The sequence below is a fragment of the Bactrocera dorsalis genome, chromosome 3 (genome assembly GCF_023373825.1).
Source record: "Bactrocera dorsalis isolate Fly_Bdor chromosome 3, ASM2337382v1, whole genome shotgun sequence".
Lineage (NCBI taxonomy): Eukaryota > Metazoa > Arthropoda > Insecta > Diptera > Tephritidae > Bactrocera > Bactrocera dorsalis.
The window spans coordinates 75,652,176-75,667,195 of NC_064305.1; the positions used below are offsets into that span (position 1 = coordinate 75,652,176).

At 36.5% G+C, this 15,020-nt stretch overlaps 1 protein-coding gene across 2 annotated transcripts in view; it reads right to left on the reverse strand.

The window, feature by feature from the left end:
* The window catches only part of LOC105229121 (zinc finger protein 40), a 174,190-nt gene extending 159,815 nt beyond the window's left edge, over positions 1 to 14,375 (reverse strand). For both annotated transcript variants that reach the window (XM_011209213.4, XM_049453414.1), the window contains exon 1: positions 13,039 to 14,375. In XM_011209213.4, coding sequence (XP_011207515.2) covers positions 13,039 to 13,069 — 31 coding nt within the window. In that variant the 5' untranslated portion in view covers positions 13,070 to 14,375. The remainder of the gene's footprint in view (positions 1 to 13,038) is intronic.
* Positions 14,376 to 15,020: the final 645 nt, after the last annotated feature.

The window sequence follows — 15,020 nt, forward strand, 5'->3', positions numbered from 1 at the left end:
AATGGACCACCTAAGACGCAGCCGCGGTCAACATTTAAATGAAATTATCTTCAAAAAGTAAATGTCATGAACCAATCTAACGTTTCAAATAAAGAACCGATGAGATTTTGCAAATTTTATGCGTTTTTTTTTTTTAAAAAAGTTATCAAGCTCTTAAAAAATCACCCTTTATATATATTAATCTATTTGTTACGTTAACCGACCAATAAATTCGGGCTGTCTAGAGTTTAAAGCTGATGAAAACTTTTGAAAGTGAGTGTTAGAAATAGACCACAATGCTTAAAATTGTTAGCTATAAGTATATTGTAATATTAATTACATTCTCTCCAACTGAAATTCTAAACTTCAACTCATCAAAAGCCACAACCCCCTAAATCAACTCAGCCAAATGAGTTTTTACGCCAAACTCTCACCCCCAATCGAGCACCTCAGTAACATTGCGCGCCCTACTTATTGTCTCCCTTCAAATGCAACCCTTTGACATAAAAAATGTTTAGTATTCATTACAAAACTTATTTTATGTTTCTCAAAGACTTCTTTTTTAACTTTCAACTTCAAAAAGAAATCATAGTTTTCTTTTACTTTAACGGTATTTAGTTGGTGTTGATTTCCTTTGACTTATTTGCTTTCAAAGTGAGTGAAGTGAGTGTTTTCTATACTCGAAAGTTTTTTTTATTGTATTTTTCCGGATCACCTCGCTGGTTTTTCTACTTTTGCCTTCTATTTGTGTACTAAAATATTTAACACGAGGGCGGAATTGAAAGTCAGCGACCTTTTCTATTTTACCGCGTTGTAATTGTAAATGCAACTCTGTGCTCGTGAACTAGTAACTGTCAGTTGTTTGATATATACAAGTATGCAATTCGTAAAATATGATTTAGATTTAACTATGACAGTGAAAACTGTCTGTGAGACAATAAAATGTGATTGCTGATACTTTGGAGATCAGTTACTTTGAATGATTATTTCATTATGCTGGTGAGTTATGTAGAGCCTTTCAAGAAGTGGATAGTGTTTTAAATTAAATCGAGTATATCTTCAGCTTCTATGATTAAAAATATATAATATTAATCATAAGACAGCAAACAACATATGAGAGGAGTTCATTATGCTACTTAAATGGAAGCATCACGGTGAAGGTATTCGATGAAAGACATCCCGTTGTAGTCTTGAGTGCAGTATTCTAACATGATTGGAGCTTTCTCGCGTATGTTTCACTGTATCCAGGCGGCGTAGTTAAGGACCGGCCTGTCGATTGCTAAAAACGTTTCTTTGTCTTTTCCCCATGTACTGCCGGCTAGCGACTTAAGGATTTTATTGCGGCTCTGTACTTTGACAATAATCGCGGTCGTGCTACACCTAAAATCTTAGGGTTATTGACAGTCGGAGTTTTAACGCCAATCGACTGCAAAATTAAGCCCTTCCTCCAGTCAGTGAATACAGTTGCTGTGAATTTAGTGAGGGTGAAAGTATCAAAGGCTTTTGACAATCCCAACGCTACAAGAATCGTCCTCTCGCATGGTGGTTTTTGATTTAGGCCGTGAACTATCTGAGAAGCCATGCTGGTGGTTTGCTAGGCTCAGGTGGATTTTTTAAGGGTTAGAATGAAATAAGATTTTTTGAGCCGTGGTATTAGAGCGTATAGGTGAATTTGTTTAGTCGGCTCAAGAAATCGTCTCTCATTCTGACCCTCTATATTTTTCACTTAATTGGTTACTGCGGTCTCATTCTGGATGTTTTTCTGCGTCTAATGAAGGAAGGTATAAACAAATCTCTGGAATGTTGTTGATATTGTCATTTTTCTCACTTTCATATCATGATGAAGTTCTCTTACGGTTATTTTAGGGTGCTACAATCAATGATGGCAATAGCATCGAACTCTTCGTGCAACGTGTTGTGATATTTGTGAAAATTTATTTGAAAGTAATCCACTTAGCTTTGCACATAGTCGTATAAATATATGTAATTCAATTTCGGCTCTCATTTATTGAAAATTCTCAAAAAATTTTGACACTAAATCATTTCAACTTCAATCGACCACCAATTCGATATATGTATGTTCCAAGCATATCAAGTCCCATCAGCATATCTAAGTAAATGTGCTTCTACCGATATCCCCAAACTTTCTAAATTTAGCATATACGTGTGGGTGGTAACAAAAAGTGGCAGGAAAACAGGCAGGTTTCAAAATAAAATTTCTCTCCTGCTTAATTTCGAGTCTCCATAAACTTCGCATTTAAATGGCATAAGCAAGCTCCTTTCACTTGGAGTCCTGACGCCCACACCATTTCATTCATTTATTTTCCTCAGAAAGCCTTAGAGTTTGCTGGCTTCGCACAGCTGACTCCTATGGCTCGGCACTGTTGCTTGTCGACGCGCTTTGGAAATCCAGCACAGGCGAGAGATTTCCACCCCCACGTGCTGATGAGTATGAGTATTTGACATAAATAGCACGATGCTTCAACCCCCGCCACCCACAGCCACGCTGTCGGCTGAGTTCGGCCGAAAAACTTGAACGTTTGCTTAATCTATTATTCCGTTTTAGACATTTATTCTCAGCTGAATTCGCAATGTGTTTGCCCGCTTTGCTGTGGATGTGGGAGGTAAGGGAAGGAAACAGGTTGCTTTTATTTGCCTATTAGAAGCGTATATATACATATATATTAGAAGCGTATATATGTATACATATATATAATATGAGTATGTTTGTAACTCTTATTTACATTGCTTTGCTGCTGTTGCTGTTGTTATGTAAAGTTGTAACAAAGTGCGGGGCGTAGAAATAACTGTAAGTGGAGCATAAATGATAAGTCTTTTTCTTGGTGCGCTTGTATTGTTTTTCTAAAAAGGTGGCACGTGCTAACCCACACACACATGCGGCAAAAATAAAAATGTTTACAGTTATTTATGTGTGTGGGTGTACGAATGTAAGTCCTAATGATGGCAAATAAGATGTCTCGGCGCGTTAAGTGAACACGTATGTAGGTGTGCAATTTGTTTCCGATTCCGAGCAGATCTAACAAAAAACAGAAAAAGTAAACGAAAGTCGGGCGCAGTCAAACTTGAAAGAGTCCAGAAATCGAAAAAACCACATATTTAGTCGATATATGTGAAATAAAGTTAACAGGAAGTTCGAAAATCTCGATTCAACCCATACATACCGGCATAATATTGTTAGAAAAGGATTATCTCAGGATTTATATAATATATCTCTGTGAGAACGGTATTTGCGATGAAAATGGGTCATAAGGTGGTACATTTCAAAGGCATTATACGTGACGAAGTTTTATGTCATTACATATTATACATTGGTTCTTGATTCGCATACTGAAAAGTGAAAAAATCGAACTTAAAATTCTGTTATATGGAAAGTAGGCGTGGTTGTAGTACGATTTCACTCGTTTTTGCACAGGATCATAGGGACGTCAAGATAATATTATATATTCAATTTGGTTGATATCGGTCGAGGAGATAATGGGTTTCCACGGAAATATGGGCAATGCCATTCCCATCGTTTATTTTGCTACAATAAAGTTCGCTTGTATCTTTCTAGGTGTAAAATTTAATACCTGTGGCGTATTTATTAATTGATTTATACCACTTTCAGCAGTTTTTAACGGAATTGTTATGAGGGATTATACTCCACTTCGATTCATTTTACAGTTAGGGATTTGTCCAGAGCAAATTCGGGTATTGTATCTTAAGTGGTTTATGAGATATGTGCATTGAATCTAGTAAAAAGCAAAGCTATGACCATTTCAGCTCACTGAGTAGCTTCTTGCTACTACGATCTCATGTACCAAGTTACAGTTTTCTATCTTAATTCAATGCTTAGTTTTGGCACTTTACAGATATTTGTTTAATGGTGTTGTGATCCGATTACGCCCATCTACAAACTCTCTTTTATCCCAAGAAACATGTTCAAAGTTTCATCATACAAATAGACGGACGGATAGACAGATGTCTATGTGGTAGTAGTGTTTCGAACATCTTGGCAAACTTAACATACCCCATTTGGGGTGTTAATATCCATTATATTAACCGACTAAGGCGGTATAACTTCGACTTTTAGATCGGAAAGCTAGAAATACCTTATATGAAGTTTTAAAGGTATCAAAACCAGATGTAGTTAAAGTGAACCTGAAATTGAACTTCCTCTCCATTTTTTACGAAACCATACCTAAATTCTTCGGTATTCTAGATCGCGTGTTTTCACCCTTTTACTTGCCATAAGTGTTCTTCGGATTTCGAAAACTTAAAAAATAGCCAAATAAGCTATAGTCAAGCCAATTATTACCACACACCATTTAACACTTAGTACCGGGTTGCGGTTGACCAAAATATTGTTTCGTAGAAGTATCCACTATTTATTTGACATTCTACGACCTCATGTGTGTCTTTATGGGAACCTACCATGGTAGAACATGTGGGCAGTAATATTCGAAACCATAAGGAACTTTTAGAGCCTTTTAAATACATAATATTTTGAAGGTTGTGATAACTTCTAATAGATTAAATGTCTAGAAAGTACAAAACAGAGAGTTTAAATCACGGGAAACTTAATTTCTGGTATAAATCGGATGAATATTATACTTTATCATGCATTAAATGATAAGAACTCGAGCAAATTGAACTATTATGCAATGTGTAATGCAAAATTTTTCGGTAATTGGCCTCTATTAAGGTCGTTTTTCTTTTTCTTCTTCTGAACGCATTGGATATCCATTAGTATTACCTGTGGTTGACTCAAAACTCACCATTTCATAAAAGAACCATCGCAATCATCTTGATGTTATATTTCAGTCTTTAACATCCAAGTAATCTCCAGGCGAATGTTTACAGTATCAAAGACAGAACACCATCAGATTTCTCAGAACTACTTATCATTTGATCGAGTAACCACCAACTGATGATTCTGTTACTCATACTCAATGGCTATGGAATGGCTTTATGCCTCTATTTTCAGTATTCAGCATGTCTGCGGTGCTTCATTAGTTTGTGTATCTCATCACAGTTATGTATATATGAGAATATTAGGCGCTTTAGGGCAAAAAAAATTCTCATAATGTAATTTCCGTTTAATTTGTCATATTGAAAGCGTTGCGCCTCTCGGCATTTCCTTTGTGTTCATCTTTTTTTCTCCCACAGTAATTTTTCGCTCTCAAGGCCAAGCAGCAAGAGTCTGCGTTGCCTGGTTGGGTTACTCGGAAAATAAATTGCCTGCCAATAACAACACAAGCGACTATAAATTCAATAAAAACCAATGTCAATTCCTGGTAAACACACAGGCATAAGCGACATACTTACATAGTTGACATAACCCAGCCGACATTATACAGAAAATATTGCTAAAACTATGTAGACCTCGCTTTAGGTGTACTAAAGTAAACTTTAGTATATTGAAATGCTGTTGATAATAGTTTGAGTTAGTAAATTTTGAGAATAGTAATAGTTAACCGTGCCTTAATCTTCACTTTACAATTGGTTCCTCTTGATTTAATTTGATACGAAGTTTACATTTTGGAGATTATTGTTGAGAATGTTGTTGAGAACAAGCATTTGAGGTATTTGTAATTTCTGAGTTCTTGGAAACAACATAGCTCTTCTTGTTGAAACCATCTGTCGGTTAAGTTTTAGTTAACTTAACCAAGTCTACTTCTTTTGGTAAAAAACGTTTTTTTTTGTAACCAAAACTTATCCGACGGATGACTGCTAACTAGACATTCAGAAATCGGCTTTTAGGCTGCTGTTGAGAAAATTGTTGAGAAATTGTGTTTAATGTAATATAAGATCGTGTTTATTGTTTTCTATAATAATTATTAATATCAACTGTTGAGCTATTATGGAGAATTGGTCAGCAAAATTGTATTTCAATTTAGATGACTGTTATTTTGAAGAAATAATTATGGATATTAACAGTTGAGAAACTATTGTGAAGACAGTTGAGAAAGTTTATATCTATTTAAATACTTTTGTTTTCAAAAAAATAATGATTAAACATTTAGTTGCGATAGCCATCTGTCAGTTAAGTTCCGGTTAACTAACCAAGACTACTTATTTCGGTAAAGAACGTTTTTTTTTAAGAAAAACTTTTTTTTTAATATTTTGTTAACAGCCATTTGTCAGTTAAGTTCTGGTTAATTAACCAAGACTCTGAAGAACGTTTTTTTAACCTAAGCTTAACAGACGAATTGCTGCTAACCAGACATTGAGAATTCGGCTCTTAGGAAACTGTTGAGAAAATTGCTGAGAAATCGTTTTTGATATATTATATAAATATATTAATAAATATTAAAAAGGGGAAAAAGAATTTATAGATCGTATTTTATCGTAATATTTATTATTGCCAATATTGAGAAGAAGCGTAAGTTTCTTTCTATAGACAAGGTTTTAATTCAATGAATAATTGTTTATGTAAACTGTTGAAATACTGTTGAGAATTGGTTTGAGAAACGCTATTTCCATTGAAATTTGTATTTTTTGGAAGATATAACTATGGTTATGTTAAGAGGCTATTGAGAAGGGAGTTGAGAAATCGTTTTACAATTGAAACGTTTTTTAATATCAACAGTTAAAAAGCTTTCGGACAGTGGATTGAGAAATAGTAACTCCATTCATCTAGATATTCATTCTAAAATTCATTGCTTACTGGGTTACTACTCTGAAATGGCAAAAGCAACAGTTTTGGAGGCCATTTTAGTTCTATGGAGTTGTGTGCTTGTGGCCTGCCCAAACGCCTTGACACATTTAATGCGAAGAATATCTATCTCCGTATAAATATATTAATATATAGAGCCGATAAAAATAATGTATATTTTATCGGCATTCGAGATGCTTGGGCAGACATGATGGAACGCTGCTTAGCATTGACTGGCGACAGCTTGACAAAGTGCAACGGGATGAAAACTCATAGTAAATATGTAGATTGTAATAAAAGAACTGTTTATGAGTGAGCAGAGCTTAAATATGTATTTGCATATATTTTATGTATTTGGTGAATATTTGCAGTGAAAGTGATTTGAAAATGCGGGCAATTGATGTCTGCTCATTTTATGGCAGAAAATTATAATATTTGGATAGGTTAAGGGGTCAACGGAATTATTAAAATGTGGATATAATAAGTGAAATTGTGGCTCTAAATGAGAAAATAATAATTTTCAACTTTTTGACTCAGACAAACCTGTTGCATGCCACTAAAATAGCAGCAGACTTGCGATTTCATAAGAAAATTTCACTCAGCTGCTTTTGAAGCGAAAATACAATTTTTTGTAATGAGAAAATATACTTTTTTTTAAAGAAAACTGTAATTTTTTTCCAAGAAATATTTAAACTGAATATTTTTAGCCAACAAGTGCTCGCTACTGCCAACTGTTTGCGCCACCAGATATGACTACTTACGGAGCAGACTCACACCATATTGCGGGTGGCGACACGCTGACTCACAATAAGTCACGCCAAATTGCCCAAACACATACTCACTTAGCAAAATATATAGATATACATATGTACAATCAAAATGTAAAAAAGCTAAAAATTCACGCTTGCTTGTGCTGGTCTGGCATAGGTATTCCCTCGACTTTGCGTTCACTCAGATGAGTCAACAAATGGCGCGGCGCAATTTCTGGTAGCAAAACTTGTTGGCCAAGCGCTTGCTTAGCACTCGGCTGCCAGTAGCTAATGCAGCATGAAAAATCAAACAAAAGTTGCAAAAACGCAAACTGGTTAGTTGTTTAAAAATATCCTCAACCAAACGCCGCAAGAAAAAGTGAGCACATAATAAAAGCATAAATTGGCTCGGAATATTCTATGAATCATCGCCATTTAAGCGGAATTTCACAAGAAACTTTGAAATAAAATAATTAACTTGATTGCAAAGGCATTTAGACTGAATGATTGCAGATAGAAAAAAGTTCGAGACAGAGGTGTTACTCATAAGCGCGTGAGAATAGTTGGAAGCATTTTGTAGTGCCTTATGATAGCGAAATCATACTGAATGCACTATAGAAGTTATTGTAGGTTATTGCTTGGAAACCTGTATTCATAACCAAAGTGTATTCTGGCAAACAAAATAGCTGATACGATTCCGTCTGGATATCGAACCAGTACAGAAAATCGCGCAAGTCGCTAAAAAGATAAAAAAAATGAAATTTTCGAAAGGCCTCACAGACGAGCAAGGGTGAGATGGAAGTTATCGAAAGGACTTATAGACGGACAAGAGCGAGATGAAATACCTTAAAGATATGCAGGATCGCCAAGACCATACGCAACCTTCGGTGCCTTTGTCTGATTTTTACAATTTTTTTTTAAAGACTACAGAACGCTTGTTGATCTATTGACACATCATAACTTACTGGTATCATACGCGAACCGGTTGGCTATAAGTAACTGTACCACAGAAAGTGCGGAAAAGAAGGCATGAACGAGACGATTGAACAACTCCTTTTATTCTGTGTGACCTTAACTAGGATTCGTCTTCGATGTCTAGGAGCTTCAAAGTTCCAAGCATTAGTTGAAGTATCAAAATTAAATAATCAGTCCTATACGACCGGCAAAATAATCAGCCGCACTGCATGTAAGCCTTTTGAACAGTGTCCAGTCACATAATTGTGAAGAGATTGACTTTACTAAGAGCCAGTAGATCGGATGATCACTTGCAATTCACTCTGGGCCAGAAGAACCTCGCAGTGGTACAAGTTCAGGTTGGTGGCTAGGTTTGCTGAGGTCACTGAAGGTTCAAAGGTTTGTAAGTGCAAAGGTCTTATGGTCTGGAGGTCGAAAAAATCGATTTCACATATTTATTAAAATCAAAAAAACAAAAAAAAAAACTGACCGGCTACTATTTTCCTCGGACGAATCGCGTGAAATAATACAAGATCCGAGTAAACAAAGGAAAAAACTATGGACAAATTTTTTGTGGAATATTTCTATAGACATTTTTTTGTCCCCATAAAGGTCACGTGATAGGTTAGCTCAGCAATTTCTCTAAGTTCGCCTAGGTGTGTCTGCGCAAATATTTCGATCTCAGTCTGGCAGAATCTGGGCTATAGAGAAGAAAGTGACAAGATTATTCGACCTCGCCTTCCACCCTACAACTATGGCGAAGAGTGTTCGGCAAAATACTCAGCCACAATGCTTGTAAACTTATTGGACAGTGTCCAGTAATATAATTTTGGAAAGATTGACTTTACTAATAGCCAGCAGTTCGGATGACCTCTTACAGTTCACTCTGGACCAGAAGGCTTTCGAGGTCACACTACTTCTTGTTCATGGCCAGCGCTTGCTGAGCTCGCTGAAGGTCCCAGGGTCCAACAAACGCGACATCGAAGGACTGACTGGACTCCGATCGGATGAAATTGAGGAAAGGCTGCCCTCCTTTTCCAGCTTTTTGGCTTCGCAGTTACTCCCTTGTGAGGTCACTTGACAGGGTTCTAAATATATTTTACCAAGCTTTGCCTGGAAATTAGTTAAAGTCCAAGAGAAATGAATGCCACGGATTTGATGGTTCGTCCCAAGTTTTGACGCCTCGAAAGCAACAACGACGCCGAAAATATATGTATCTATACTATCTTCGAATTGTCTAAAATGTATTTAATTGTTAACGACATAACTTCGTCATATTTATGGTTCTTCTACTCAGATGTATGTATATTCTAAACAAATTTACTTATTTTAACCCATACAACACGTAAATGTATGTAAAAAATTGAAAAGATGTTCGAGAAAACCAAGCAGGGTTGGCTAATTCGGTCAGCATACAGATATCTTTAGGAATTTCGTAAGATGTCGATAAGTTCTTCTCCACCAGTAGATTGAAGAAGTCGCACGAAAGGGTGTCGCCTTGTCTGAAACCTCGTTTGTATTGAACGGCTCGGTGAGGTCCTTCCCGATCCTGACGGAGCTTTAGGTATTGCTCAACGTCAGTTTACACAGCCGTATTAGTTGTGCGGGAATACCAAATTCAGACATCGACGCATAAGGGTAGCTTCTCTTCATGCTGTCAAAAGCTGCTTTAAAACGTCGAAGAGGTCGTGAGTTTCGGACCTCTTTTCACGGATCTTTTCCAAGATTTGGTGCGAAGTCGCACTGATAAGGTTCAATCAGTTTGTTGACGGTGGGCTTTAAACTTTCACACAATACGCTCGATAGAACCGTAATTGCGATGTTTAGGAGACTTATCTCAAGGTAGTTGGCACAGCTTGTGGGGTCTCCCTTTTCAGAGTACACTTAAATTCCAATTGTTCGGCATGCTTTCATCCGACCTTATTCTACAAAAAAGGTATCAGTTCTTCGCCGACGTGTTTGATTAGCTCGGTCGGTGATCGATGCCCGGCGCTTTGTTACATTTCAGACCGTTAATTGCTATTCGAACTTCTTCATGGACGGGCAGTGGAACGTCCGCTCCATTGTCATCGGATGGGATTGTCGATAAATAACGTTAAAATATTTGCGCTAAACCTTAAAAACTAATATAAGAGATTGACAAAACGAACGTACAAGTCTCATAAATTCAACAACAGTCACAAATATATATATTCTCGTAATTTCTATACGATATATTTTCGTATGTTTTTTATTGTTGCCAGATCAAAGCAATTACAACAACTGTCGATATCAGAAGCAACGAGAAATTTGTGTTAATTTTTCCGCCGAAGTAATTGCACATAAATTTATTTATGTGACGGACATTGGCATTTTATGCAATATATCTGTGAACTCATTAGAACTGATATATTATTATGTAATTCTGCGAAAGTGTTTTCAACATGCTAATGAGTTTATTTCTCTATTTTGAATAAAATATTTAGTTACAAATTCACAAAGCAAATAGAAAGGTGAATGGGTTAAAGTGCGTAAAGAGCAGGATTGTATTACACGCACATATACTTTCAAGGTAAATTCATTCAGAAATAATGCAATATTAATTTTGTGGAATTTTGCTCTTCATATTTCCTTAATTGACATGCAATAGTTATGGTGAAAAAATTAATTAGCTAATAAATTATGCAATGAGAAGCTTAGTATAGCTTATGTATAGAGTTCTTGGAGATGTTTCATTGAGCAACTTTTATATTTTATCTACATTTTGAAGTGCGTATGATTTCAAGGTTAGGTTGTTTTAGGATCTGCTTTTTTCAATGTAGCGTAGACATTCGTAAACGAAAAAAGAGTCAGTGAACCAGAATATGCTAAAAGACTTTCGGAAATCCCCAAGTTCACTCTCGAATAACTGTAACTGGTCGCTGGAAAGCGCAAAACTAATAAATCGATCGGCCCGGACGGGTTCCCAGCAAAAATAACACAAAACAATCGTCGCAGAACGACCCGCAGTGCTCTTAAGCGTGTACAACGCCTGCCTCGAAACTGGAATATTTCCTGAAACTTGGAAGAAACAAAGCAAAAGGAGATTCCAGCTTGCCATTAGAATACCGGCCACTATGCATGTTCTACACAGCTTAAAAGCTCTATAAAAGAGTACTTAAACCTAGACTGAAAATGGCGGTCAATGAAGCTGGCGAATTCAGACTGCACGGTTTCAGACCGAGAAGGTCAACTCTAGGCCCAACTTCATCGAATAGTTCTCTGTGCGACACTAAACGTTCGAAACAGGTGACCAAGGCATAAGGCTGAACCGCAGATTAACCTTCTAGGTACAAATCCTGCACCCCAAAAGAAAGGCAGCGAAAATTAGCTGCTATTTGGACACAGAAAGTACTTACATAGAACGGATAAAGTCGAAGAGCCGGCAGGTGCGCAGATGTAAATCTCTAAGTAAGAAAATTGGAACGCCATCTTGAAGTAATGCTAACGCGGTTCCAGGGTGGGCGAATGTTCCTTAGAGTGGGACCCATAAGTGGCACATATCGTTGCTGAGACGACAGCTCTGATGATGCGGAAGGCATTTTCCACCCCTTCCCCGCAAAAAAAAAAATTATAATAGACAAACACTTCCAATAAGGTTGGAATAAGACTGACTACGGCCAGAAAATTTTTCAACGTTAATTGTTCGAGAATAAATTTATAAACACTTATTCCCTGAGCAGGGTATATTAATGTACATAGAAGAAGACGTCGGAGGCCCTATAAAGTATACCTATATAAATATAAATGATCAGAGTGATAAGCGAATGCGATTAGCCCGTCTGTTAAACTAGTCTCTCAGTTCCTGAGATATCTATCTGAAACTTTACTCACGTTCGTTTATCTCCAAAAAGCTGCTCATTTGTAGAAGCTGCCGATATCGGATCACTATAACATATAGTTACCATACAAACTAACCTATTAAAATCAAGTTCTTGTAAGGAAAACTTTTTTATTAGACAAGATATATACATAAAATTTGGTATGGAACATTATTTGAGACAGTGTTTCGATCTCGGAAGAAATTGTTCAGATCGTACCAATATAGAATATAGCTGCCATACAAACTAACCTATAAAAATCAAGTTCTTGTATGGAAAACTTTTTGATTCGGCAAGACATCATCGTGAAATTCGGCCTGGATCATTTTCTAAGTCAGTGCTACGTTCTCGGCAGAAATTGTTCAGATCGGATGAATATAGCATATAGCTGCCATACAAATTGGTTGAACAAAATCAAGTTCTTGTATGGAAAACTTTTTTATTAGAAAAGATATATACATGAAATTTTGTATAGACCATTTTTTGAGACAGTGCTTCGAACTCGGAACAAATTTTTGAGATCGGATCAATATAGCATATAGCTGCCATATAAACTGATTGAACTAAATTAAGATACATTTATTTTTATAACTTTTTATACATTAAAAAATGCAACTGTGTAGGGTATTATTTCTGCGGTGCAAGCGAAATTAACGTATTCTCTTCTTTATAACTTGTTTTTTTATAATGTCCTTAAGTATATAGTCTTTCGTAGCACCTGACCTTAGTGCTTCCGTAGTTAAATTATTTATGCAACATTTCTGAAACACCCCTTATAAACTTTTGCAACGCCTTAAACTATTTTCTACTTAATATTTGTTGTTTATTAAGTCAAACATAATGCTATTTGTTAACTTACTTCCTCTTCCGCTTCCTTTGCGTCGTGCCATTTCGTTGAATTTCTATTTGTTCGGCAGGCAGGCAAGCGAAGTGTTGTTGTAGTTGTTTGTAGATGTATTTGACAGCTGTGTAGGTGATTCTAGAGGACTCTAATTTCAAGCTAACAACATGTCACACAAACACACACACATCTGTTTTTATAAGTGTGTGTGAGTATTTTGTAGTTGTAGTTGTTGTTCGTGGGTTCGCTGTCGTCTGTTCGTTGCACGCTTAAGTGGCGACGTGAGACACTATTATCGCTTTTATTATTGTGTCTTTTGTTTTTGCTTTTGTTGTTGTTGCTATTATTATTGTTGTTGTTGTGAGTACTTTCTCTCTAGCTGCAACAATGTGTGCGCTGGTACTCGTTTATTTGCTACTTTTGTTGTCGTTTGTAACTGATCGATATTAATGCTTGCTTAATCCTTAAAGCTTTGAAGGTGAATTAGTTGTTCTTGTCGTTGTTGTTGTTGTATTTATTGTTGGTTGGTTGGTAGTGCAGATGTTCGCTGGGTTGGTGAGCTGCGGAGCGTTTTTAGTTGGGTGGGTGTTTTTGTTTGTTTTTCTCTTTAGTTGTTGTTGTTGTTCTTGTAAGAATGGATGGTTATTTTCTTGTGTGTTTCTGTTTCTGATTCTTCTGCTGCTTCTCCGTTGCTATGTTGAGCAGCTTGATTTATATTGAAATTAGCAACGTCGCATAGCTGTCAGGCATTCTAGGTGATATCTGTGCATATGTATCTGATATACTGATATATATGTATATATCTATGTATATATATATATTTGCAAATATGTGTGTGTGTGCGAGGCTTAAGTAATTGTAGCACAAGGCTAGCTTGCCGAGCTCTTCCTATGAGCAAAATATAAAATAAATGTCACACACACACTCACTGTATGTTTGCTTGTATGTGTGTGCTAAGTCGTAAGCTGCTTTTGTCGGTGTCTGCAATTGAATGCCAGCAACAGGGTGGCTGCTTCTTCAACCGTATCGATGACAGACTCTGTTATTTTCCTCTTTTTGCCGCTTTTATTGCCACACGCGGGCAATAAAGTGAAAAAGTTGTATGAAAACACAAACACACGGACACAAATATTTATGGCATACCGTTAGCTTACACGTTATGTTGTCGTTATCAACTTCGTGTGGCCACTCGTTTGCCGTTATCCTGCGTCGTGATTGTTCAGCTTGTCAATGTCCTTGACGTGGTATTGCTTTCACTCCCGCTGTTGTTGTTTTTGTTGTTTTGCAAAGTATTGTTGTTGTTGTTGCTCAAAATATTGTTGTAGCTTGAAATATTATTGTTGTTGTTCAAAATATTATTGTTGTTTCTTGCAATATTGTTGTTACTCAATATGTTGTTGTTGTTACACGAAATATTGTTGTTTTCTGCAACAGCCAACGTGTCGGTTGCGTCACGCACTCATACAATCAAATATAAACAGTTTTTTTTCTGCGTTTTAACTATGCAGACTAGTCGTTGTTGTTGTTTTTTATTTTTGTTGTTATTTGTGTTTCGGCTTTTGTGGTTTTCGTAGACAATAAATAAACGTCATGACATTTACACTTTTTCACACATTCATCACTATATAGGTGAACTACAGCGTGTTTTTCACTTTGCACTCGTCCTCGTGTGTGTGTGTGTGTGTGAGTATCTTTCAAAGCGTGTGTGTGCAGTTGCGCATATCTATGGCATATTAAGTTCAAACAGCTTGGCAAATGCTTTGGCCATTGTGGGCGTCAGTCGAGACGTGTGTAGCACGTAATTTGCATAGAATGACAGCATCTTCGTTATTGTTGTTGTTTTCTCTAAACTATTATATTTTAAGCTGGTTGTTATAAGTGTTGTTGTAGCATCTGCGCTTTGACTTTAATTTATGTTTTTAACGCATTTAATCTCGGTCTTTGTTTTTGTTTGTGTATGTGTTTGCACTATATTTTTCCTACTGGGTATGTGAAGCGCA